Source organism: Lates calcarifer, linkage group LG9, assembly GCF_001640805.2.
Source record: "Lates calcarifer isolate ASB-BC8 linkage group LG9, TLL_Latcal_v3, whole genome shotgun sequence".
Classification (NCBI taxonomy): Eukaryota; Metazoa; Chordata; class Actinopteri; family Centropomidae; genus Lates; species Lates calcarifer.
This window is the reverse complement of record NC_066841.1, coordinates 14,450,553-14,462,022: the sequence shown is the minus strand read 5'-3', so window position 1 is coordinate 14,462,022 and position 11,470 is coordinate 14,450,553. Positions and strand designations below refer to the sequence as shown.

The window sequence follows — 11,470 nt, the reverse complement described above, 5'->3', positions numbered from 1 at the left end:
GCACACCTAGTCCAGGATACAAATCTGGTCCTGACCTGTCTCCGGTTCAGGGAAATATTTTACTTAATAGCTAGAGCCCAGTAAGATATGCTAACATTCCGTCAGAACTACCTAATCAAACATTACCATTTTTCATCACATTCTATCATTTATCTGAGCAACACTGGCCAGCCTTACATCTACATCATTATACACTGCCAGTGGGAGTTTCCTTTATAACACTGGTGATGTAGAACATATTGGGAAAGCCATAAGGAAAGTGTCTCTCGCACTTGAGTAACTATGACTGCACATTTTAGTAGTTCTTTGAGCACAAACCTCCAAGGACCACCAAAGAGAAATTCCACACAATTGCTGGTGACTGATGTAGACTAGAAATCATTCAGCTGAATGAGTGAAATTATATTGCGTTAATTGCATTCAGCTGTGACCTCAGACTGGGATCAGTAATTAGTTTATATTTTGCAGGTTTGCCCAATGTGTGTGCCCCATGGCACACTATCACAGTCTTTCACTGCTTCTTCAATTAATGAGGAAGACTACAGAAACAGTCTTTCCATGGCAGCAACGTGCAGGTACACTGACAATAGCAAAAACTAAACATCAAATTATACTGAAACTAATTATCTGATCACATTCTCCACACTGTCAAGATCATTTGTGATGCAGGACACATGATCACGAACGTTGAAGCCAATGTTTTGAGTGAGTTCAGCCTGAGCAACAGATTCACACATGGTGAGTAAAGCTTTGTACTTGGGGTGTACTACTTGGGGTTTAAAGCTACTATAAGTCAAAATAGCCACTGGATGACATTCACTTTGTTTAATGTCAAATATGATTAAAACCAGCTGTTTGAACTATGTTTTTATACAGTATTTTCAGCTGCTTCCAAGTGTGTTTCATGCCCATGGGTTTGCACCTGAATCAAAATAAAACTTAATTCAACAGTCCACCACTTTTTCACCTGTAATGTTAAAAGAAAGTGTGGTTGGATGTTAAATGAATAGGCTGTGTTTTTTTTAAACTCTCATATTAGAACTTCTAACTCCAGTGAGGTGAAGCAGGATGACCTTTATTTCCTGCCATATTGCCATAGTGAATTATAGTATTAGAACACCATAGATGGTGGCTTTTTCTAGTTGTCACACATGTGCTGAGTTTCCCATCACAGGTTTTATAACTCCATGTTCAGGGTTACTTGCTTTCTGAAATTCATCCCAGGCGTCAACATGCTTGTTTTGTCCTACCAACAATGCAAAACCCAATACTTGAGTTCACAACAATGAAGACAGAAAAGCAGCATCCTCACATTTACGTTATCAATTCATCTGCTACTGATTTCAACCCCAGAAACAACGTCTGGTGAGCACTGTAGAAGCTGATGAATTGCCAGGGTGTTAACCCCAACACTGCAGCGCAAATCTCCCCCACACATGTTCACATGCTCTGTGCCACAACTCAAACAGCTGAGGACGGCTTCCTGCCTGCCAACACAGAGGCTGATATACAATCACAGGCAATGGATGAGCCTGAGATTATAGGGTTTCACCCTCAGTCCTGTTTGTAAAGTCACATGATGCAATAACAATCTATGCAAATTTTGCTCCATATCTTTGTCCATTGGGTTGGATTGTGAGCCATTGTAAGTATCCTGCTTTAATGAAATGTTGATGTTTTAGAGGCATGAATTGTAATTAAATGATCTTCAGATAATACAGTAAATAAAAAGTAGTAAGCTTAAAGCTATTCAACATTTTGGCAAATATGCATATTTGCCCTTTTGAGAAGAATTAGATGAGGAGTTTGATATCACTCTCTATTTACTCTCAGGCAAATAAAATGAAACTGCAGAGTGGTTTAGAACAATACTTTGGCATTCGGAAATTTGGTCATTTACTTTCTTGCTGAGTGTACTCTCATTTCTGTTCAGTAAATATAAAGCTACAGCCAGCAGTCGGTAGCTTAGCTTAGCATAAAGACTGGTAGCACAGGGAAACAAATTTTATGACAACCCACTCAACAGAGCTGCTAAAGTGGCTTAAAACATGCTACAGCATTCTAACACTGCTGAAACACGTCTCAAAACCTTGCTCACCTTTTCCCTCAAGAGAAATGTAATTAATTTTTGTTCCTCTGTATCTAAAGGTGTTCAATATCAGAGAGCTGACAATCCCATGTTCCACTTGTGTATCAGCTCATGAGGCAGCAGCTGCTCCTTGAAACTATTAAAGGTTATCTCCACATCAGTGCTGCTGGAAATCAAAGCCAGTGTGACATTTTGACATTCTCATTGTTAAATAAAGAAGCTATTCAAGGAGTCTGCCCATTTATCCTTTGGATCGCTTGTGTACCCCAACAATATCTATTCTGCCTGGACACATCAAAAATAGATTAGTTCAAATGATGTTGACAACCTCCCAATTACACCATCAAAATGGACACAAGTCTTGAATTTCACACTGAACTTTGAACTTTTGTGGTGTTTGAATAAACACAAAGCGTTCAATTTCACACATGGATAATGATGTTAACTGTGAAAAGTCTCGGTCAACAACATATACACAGTACATAAAAACAAAATGATATAATACTGAAAAAGAACAAAGCACAAAAAATGAACTTCAGGGGAATTTGATATCGCAACTGTTTTTGTAACCGAGTTTGATTGACAATGGGCCTGAAGGAAGTTTACACTCAATTAAGGTGGATTTGAAAAGCCACCTGAGGACAAGTACTCAATCTTTGTGAGAGACGTGATTAAAGAGGCAGAGTTCCAATAATAAGGAGCTTTCTTGCATCTAATAAAAATCTTCAGGGAGACTGAAGACAAGACGATGTTTTGAATAAGCTGTAAAGATCTAAAAGTAGAGGTAGGGAGGGCTCATCATGAAAGGGACAGATTGACTCTCTAAGGTTTATAAACAAAACATTTCTGATATTGAAATTCAAATATACATAGTAATGCCACAACCATTTATATTTCCAACATAAACATACATGCCAAGTCCATGCCAAGTCCGTTGGTCCAAACCTTTGATTTGCTTTGCCGCTTTGGTGGACTTGGAGCTCTTTTAAATACTTTTTTTTTTTGAAGTTCCATTTCTTAACAAATTTAATATAAAAGATTCAATTATACATAAGATGCACAATTAATCAAATGTAGATCTGTGTCCCTTCCAGCAGTAGGCCTGTCCAGCCCCTGGGAATAAACCAAACCACTTGTCCTGATCTACAAATTCTTCACTAAACAATGAAATCACGGGGGCTCTTTTGAGGTTTGTTACAGCAGCACTTAAAGCTAATCAAGTGATGATGCATGTGATCCCCAGGGAGGGATGTTGGTTGGAAACAGAAAGGTGGAACAGTCTGGAGCAGAAGGAAAAGGTCATTTTCTGTTTCCTGGGTGTTGAATGTGAAAGAAAATGCAAGTATGAGTCATCACCACTTTAAATTGCTCAGAGTGGGCACACTGACATACACATGCCCACACATGTGAGGGAATATTGACACACAGCACACATGCGCATCCATGTGATGATGTGCCATCAACTGGTAGATTCCAGTTTCTGATCCTCTTTCTGTCAGCATAAACCTATACATAGTAGCTCATAATGGCAACGAGGGATACTGTTTTAGCACACTATGGGCTTCACAGGAGCTGAAATAATGAGTTGGTTGACTGATTGGTCCATCAACAGAAAATTAATTAACACATTTTTGACAATGGTTGTAATTGTTTCAGTCATTCTTTTAAAAACTGAGGAATTAATGTTTTTCTGATGATTGTGGTATGACAAGGAATTTGGATTAATAATAATAGATAAAATCTCCTCCCCATTTGCAATCAAGTCTATTATCCACGTTATAATACAGTATGTGGTTACACTTCAGAGCTTAAGACGTTCAAATATTTCTCCTCCACATATTCACCGAAAACCAGATGCAAAGTGAGGATTAAAGTACTTAGCACAGTTCATCTTATATGTGTATATTAAATTGTGTTTGAAACCAGCACTAATCTCATGCTACATGTCCTGTGTTTAGCCCCGGCAAGGTGAGAGTCAGATGTTCAGAATCACACCACACACATTCCTCACACACATGCCTTGAGGTCCTGTACTACAACAGAGTATGTCATAGTGCATTCATGAACAAAGCAGTATTAAAGTTATATGGGGGGGGACAGCCTGACAGCACAGACAGAAAGTGCTAATAATGACATTTATTAGTAACACCTTTCTACCACATCAACACTCAAAAATCTACATTACAAAAGTATGAGTCCACATAGAAAAAGTCAGTAAACTGGCCCAGCTGACTCAAGACCATCTTTAAAGGTTAATACGTCCATAGATTTCTTCAGTAAAGAATAGTTCTAACGAATCATGGCTAAGTCTGTGGATCATGCACCATGGTGGTTATCCATAAGAAAAGACACAGGCCATTTTTTCATATATTTGAACACCACAAATTCCTCACATCTCAGAGAATGATGTCTCAAGGAAACCATGTATGGCTGGATACCACCAGGGGCAAATGAGAACTGACCTTTTAAACTTTTGCACATTTCAGCTCAATGCTGCCTCCAAATTGAAATCGAAATAGCACATGCACTCTTTTATTCATGTCTGTTACGGCAAAAGCAGCAAATAAAAACACACCTAGGTTTTATACTTTGTACTTATTTCAGAGCCACATTTCAGTTTTCGGATGAGGCACTGTTGTTATGAATTTCTCCATCCTGACCTTACACAGTTTAAAACAAATTGAATCATGGCATTATACACAGAATAAACCCATAATCTGCACTGTATCCTATTACCCAAAATCCATAAGCTTACTGTTCAGCTACAAAGTCAGTTCAAAGTCAGTCTGACTCATGTTAGTTCATTGTCATGCTGCTGCCTCTCTATTATTCACACATGTTTATCTCATATTAACTACACAGGGAACGCATTTTATTGAGCTTATTTTACAAAATCCTTACATGTCCAGGAAAAAAAAAATCTTTAAAGCATACACATAGTGCATATGATTTACATGAATGAAGTTCATTAATTATCATTAGGATTCACAGCCAACAGGGCCTGAACATTTAATCATTTAAAGCTTCGGCAGCACCACTGGGCTGCAGTGAAGTGATGGAGTAACTACTGCGAACACAGGTGGCACCACCTGAATAAATTACAAACATTATTGATGGTGTAAACACATTAAAAATCTCCAACAACCTGTTTTTTCCCCTGAGGACTCTTTTTTTTCCATTTTAATAATGCATAAATCACTTTATTAACGTTTTATACCTTGAATTATAATCTCCAGGATAAATAACTGATTTGTTGATTTATGTTATAAATTCCTTTAAACTCCTTGTGTAGCACTTTAAGTTTACATGAGCAAATGCAACCTCTGTGGCATCTAGCATCATATTAGCTTATGCCCATTCACGCCTCTATTTTCCCACTCTGCCATCTGTAATTATTTATTTTTGGCTTCTTGTCTTTGATAGTGTGGCTCTTCTTAATGTTTCTGAGTAGTTTGCATCTCTGCCTGTAGTTACTGAAAACTGACTTAAATCAAATATTTTATGATGCATTTCATTACATTCTGCCTTTGCCTTGACACATAGAGCAGAATTATTTTATTGAGGAATAAGAGACAGGTGCCTTTGTTCTATATTCTGCTCTCTGTAATTACCTGCCTTGTGTTTTCCTGCTGCTAAATTCATTATTTAGTTCCTCTCATTGCGTATTTTTGTTCCTGTTTGTGTTGTCAGACAAAGGAATGAGTATAAAATGTGATTACAGCTCAAAAAATACAACCAGTTAATCAGGCACTCATTGCCAACCTGCTGTGCTATGGATAAAATCACTATCCTACTGTCACAACATCAACAGAAAAAATAAACAAAAAACAGGGAGAGGACAGCCACTGTGCTTTGAGATGGGAAAAATGAATAAGTAATCGTAGAGAAAATAAAAGGTAACAAAAAGTTCTAATGTTAAAGTACAGCCACAAACATGGCTCTGTAGGTTTCACCAAGACCTTTTTAATACCACATAGAATGGAACTTACTACCTGTTTCAGCTGAAGTATGAAAGTATGATGGGAAACCAAGAGAAAATATGTCCAAGAATTCTGCATTAGCCCATCCAAGCAGTATATGACCTGGACAGGTAAGATGCATAATGTGGTGAATGGATTAATCAATTAAAAATGATTATGATTTATTTAAGTTCATTGATGTTTTTTTGTTTTTTTTTTATGACAAATCAGAGATTCCTAGTTGCTGTACCAGTAGTAGTAGAGTTTGTGACAGGTCTAATGGTGCAGAGCTGGAAAAAGGAGCACATGTCAGTACATAGTAGCAGAGCTTCTTAAGACTGATTTTAAATCAAACATTCAGTGGGCTGTAGTGGCACTAAAGAAGACAGCTATACATACTGACAAGTATGACCAACTGACTAATTCAAACTGTATCCATTTACCATAAAGGCACACAGGATGACCTTTCACCTTATCCAATCAAGGCACATCTACACTGAAAACATGTGTACATAAGATTCCTAGAGACTGAGAGAATTGATGCAAATGGGTAAGATGGAGAAGTATTTCTGTTCAGTCTCTCTACATAATGAAAATGCATTTTTCCTTTCCCTTCTTTCCCTTTTACTTAGATTCTTGAACAGTTGTGTTTTTTGGAAGGCAGATCTTAAATCACTCAAAGTTCACCTGGATCCATCTTATTTTGGTTTTCATTCCACTGCGCAGGATTGGTCTTATTAAGGCCCATCTCTTCCATATACTGCAGTCTGCAACTAATCTCAACACTTAAAGATGGTGGAAGTGTGGATTTTCAAAAACCTCTGACATGTGCTCCTCTACAACTTTGCCTTGACAGCATTATACTCTACAATCCCTGCAGCTAGCATCTGGTTTATCTCTGATGATGTAAAGCCGTACTCCTCTAGGACCTTGACTGTGTGTTCTCCAATAGCAGGGTCGGAGGCTCGGCAGGGCTCGGCAGGAGTCCGAGAGAGGACCGGAGCTGGCCGTGGGCTCTCCTCCCCACTGGAGTCCTTCATGAAAGAAGCTCTTTCCTGGTTATGCGGATGGGAGCTCACTTGGTCGAAAGACAACACAGGAGTAACACAGGCATCAGTCCCGTCAAAAATCCTTGACCAATCTGCCTGCGTCTTTGAAGCAAAACGCTCTGTGAATATCCGTCTCAGCTCTGGCCAGTCACTGAAGCTCATCTGAGGAGGCAACTCCCCAGCATCCACTTCTAAACCTATGGAAAAAAAAAACCTTATGCAACCCATATACACTTATACATACTTTGTCAACAGCGAAATGATGTAAAACATTGAAATGTTTGATATCTTAGAGCAGATGTTTTTAACTTAAGGGTCATCTGTTCATCTGCATCGGCTGTGATAAGTTACTGAAATTACAGTGAGCTGCTCTAGTTTCATGTTAGTTTTTTCTAACAGATGCTTACACACATTTCTGTATGCTTAGTTCACACAGCATACAGCAGGGACTTAACTGCGCAAAACCTTTCATCGCTTTGACACAAAAAGAATTCCACGTCTTTTACATCTCTCAAGTTTTATGAACTGTTTTCTCGCTCGAACATGCAATTTCTTAAACTCAGACTGCAATCTGCTACATTCTGTAAACTAATATCTGGTGAGGACAGGAGGCGAGACATAACATAAAGAGGACAGAAAATGTGATGTGTGAACTTGTGGCCAAGGGGGGGGGGGGGTATTGTGATATATATTGTATTGCTACTGGTTGTGTTAAGAATTGATCCTGAGGTGATGTATTATGTATTTCAGTCACCTCAGTTGCATTTTGGTTGTATATTGGTTGGTGTTTTGGTCGGTAGAGTGAAGAAAAGTGCATACAAACCTGTAAAAGCTTTTCATAGGGGAATCACGCTGAGACTTTGTATGTTATGTATTGTCCCCACAGTCAACAATTTCATTGTGTACCACAGCTATTGTTCACTATAACTCTGTGTGCCCTCATTGTATGTGAAGCAATTAACAATCTGAAAAGCTCTGAGGCTTATTATTACTTCCCTAGTTATACAGTCAGGTGGGTTAGTTAAAGGAAGTAGGACACAGCTTTGTCTAAAAGCAGACACAGAGCCAAGGCAGTTCTTTTGGATTTGTCTATGCTTGGTGATGCAAACCGCTGGGAACAATCCCGCTTAATTTCCATTCATGGTCGACACACTCTTGCTTCAGCCACAAGTTACGTTTAGACAACAGCCACAAAGAGCAAACCTTGTCCTTTTTCTCAGATAACATTTTATCTAACTCAAAGCTAACTGAGTTTGTTCCTGCTCTTCGTGGACACATCCTCAGGTCTTCCTCCAATCCCTTGGTGGTAGAAGGAAAAGATATGATCACATTATCCCTTTTAAGGTGTGACATTTCCCAACTAGATTTACCACGCCGCAACTGTGTGTTTCCACCAGCATGTCAAGTTGTAATTCACAGAAGCACAAAGGCATAAAAATGTCAGACAGAAGTGAAGGCAGCTATGGTGAAGCGCTAATTCGCACTAAAGCACCCTTTGCATCTCTTATTCCAACCTGTGCAAAAACAAACCACTCACACTAACTCTGCGTGCACATCACACAATCTGACTGTGGCTGCTTGTGGCATGAATGTCCCAGCCCTCACACTGCATGTTTTCCTAAGACCTGGTGTTTGCTTCAAATGTCTTTCATGTTTCTTTCACGGGTCAGTGAGGAGCATATTTCACCTCACACTGTGCCCTCATTGTGCCTTAGTTTCCCCTAGGACTTTTTTTTTTACCGTGTTGCGTAATACAAGCGACTCCTAACATAGAGGTTCATTTCATATAGAAAAACCTATAGCCTCTAATCAATATTTGCATCCTACGAACCTTTAAGTAGTTGTCTGTAAAACTGTGGTTCTATGGCACCCACAGCCATGTACTTTCCATCTGAAGTCTCGTAGGTGTCGTAGAAGGGCGCCCCGCTGTCCAGCATGTTCTCTCCTCTGGAACGGTCCCACATGCCAATGCTACGAGATTTCCATACAAATGAACCCACGTATGCAGCTCCCTCTACCTGAGGATGATGAGAGAGAGAGAGAGAGAGAGGAAGGAGGAGAACACAAGGTCAGAGTGGTTTATAATATGTTGTTTTTTATACATATTTACCCAAATTACATGTTAACTATAAGGGAGAACAAAGTGAATATAAAGCACCATGTTTTTGCTAACACAAGACATGACTGTTTTAGTTATTCATGTATTCATTTTTTATTTATTCATTAATTCATTTATGCATTCAGAGTAGATTAAACTCTTGCAAACAAGCTCCTGTGTACATTCCCATACACTGCACGTCAGTCCATGGGTATAGCTTTTTCATAGCAGAAGTTGATATGACTGAGTAGATATCAGCGACATCATTCCAGCAAAGCCTCTCTGGAACGGAAAATGCACAGGGAGGGTGAAATACCATTCCATTGCAATAATATCGAAATGCATGGCAATTACTGGTTGAATAAATAGCTTTTCAGGAGAGCTCGTGAAAATATTGCACAAATGGCATTCTGCTGACATTTACTGTATAAACCACCAGCTGCCTATACTCACAATGTCTTTGAATCTCCATATGTACACACAAGCTATTACTGCTGCGGCTGCTGAGTGACTACAAATCCTTGATCAAACAACATCTGCAGTGCAGATGATGCACTTGATTTGATTTCTCTGGGATGGTGGGGGGCAGTCAATTTTTTTTTTTTTTTTTTTTTTAAATTGTCCCGTGAAAAGAGTGAAAGTAAAGCTGGTGTGAATAATTTCTCTATCATTTATTCATTCTATTTCTACTGTCTGGTTCTCAGGTCATGTTAGCACATGAACAGCTTGTGGCTTCCTGCCAATTGGTTGAAATCTGATGCTTGCTGGGCAGAGAGGCAATTATATTTTCGTTATTTTGTTTTTGGAAACAGGGCAGCATAGTGGTGCAATGGTTAGCGCTGTCCCCTCGCAGCAAGAAGCAAGACGGTTCCAGGTTTGAACCCCGGGTTCGCCTGAGGCTTTTCTGTGTGGAGTTTGTATGTTCTCCCTGTGCCTGCATGGGTTCTCTCTGGTACGTCCAAAGACATGCAGGTTAAGTTAATTGGTGACTTGTTTGTGTGTATGTGTTGGCCAATCTGTCCAGGGTGTACCATTAAAATGAACTTAACTTTTCCTTCTGATTTCTGGTGATGAATGTTGTCTCCTACATGTATTTCATTCTTCAGCCCTGTCAGTGTTTTGTGTGGTTACTTTGTGTGCGGTGAGTGTTCGCAGGCAATTTCCACTGCAACATCAACAGTCAGGATAATGTCGTTCTGGAGCACATAAAAGAGGCTGCAGCAGAGATGACCCTTGTCCCTTCTATTACTGCTGATTGCAATCAATTTGGTTAGTCTGACCTCTAATGGAGCATTTGCTACTTCTCAAAAGTCGTTTATATGAGCAAACAATAATGGCCTGATGAACAAAGGGGGGTTTAAATATTTGAAGTGGTAATGTACTGTTTGTGCACTGGACTCTTCTGAAATGGCTCAGCTATTTTCTACCACATTCCTGCTCTGTGAGTCACTGGGGACAAATCACAGAAGAGATGAAAGCAGCTCTGTCACTGGTCAGGGCTTTAGTGTTTCTGCATTTATTCTGTCAGTGGGAAAGCTGGGATTCCATGAGTATGTTCTTTCAACAGTCTCTGGTCATGAAATATGTATTTATGAATTACAGAGAACTATGAGACCATGAACATAGCGTGGGTATTGGAAAAACTCTCTCTAATACTATCTTCATTTTCTTCAGTGACTGGTGACTGTGCCTCATACTATTGCCAGGCCATACTATTGTAAGGCCATTTTCAAGTAGCTACCTCTTCATTAAAAGGAACAGGGAGTGAAACCATTTGAAAGTGGAGAAAAAGTAAAAATAATCAATACGATGAAAGAGAGAGATGGGAAGCAGGCTTTTGGCCTGTGTGTGTAAATTAAAGCCACAGCACTGGCTGCTGCTTCATTACAGCCACTTTAATTCTCTGTCTCCATGTTCACAATCTCTAACTTGAAGTCCTTGTGAGCAAAAACAGCCATAAAATAGGACAAAGCACAGTGTTGCACATGGACGCACTTGGTTCTGGCAACTGGTTCCTCATGACAAGATTTAAACCTGCAATTGCCGTATTTTTGGCAATCTGGAGACAGTAGAGACAAGTTGTGATCACACATCGATATACACTGAAGATGATATGGCAAACATGTTAGCAAACAGTTGCTTATTTACACATCTAGCAGCTAAGGAACAACATTTTAACTCATTCAGATTTATATTTCTGGCCACCTGGAAAATGTAACTCCAATACTCAATCGTTTTTTAGCTCTGTTTAGCGTTGCATTTTGCTAAACTGATA

General features: G+C 39.3%; 1 protein-coding gene across 3 annotated transcripts in view; it reads right to left on the bottom strand.

Annotated features, from left to right (window-relative positions):
• Positions 1-4,210: 4,210 nt before the first annotated feature.
• amacr (alpha-methylacyl-CoA racemase) overlaps positions 4,211-11,470 on the bottom strand; it is a 33,815-nt gene continuing 26,555 nt past the window's right edge. For all 3 annotated transcript variants that reach the window (XM_018662518.2, XM_018662517.2, XM_051072938.1), the window contains 2 exons: positions 8,929-9,115; positions 4,211-7,294 (listed from right to left, as the gene is read on the bottom strand). In XM_018662518.2, coding sequence (XP_018518034.1) covers positions 6,885-7,294; positions 8,929-9,115 — 597 coding nt within the window. In that variant the 3' untranslated portion in view covers positions 4,211-6,884. The remainder of the gene's footprint in view (positions 7,295-8,928; positions 9,116-11,470) is intronic.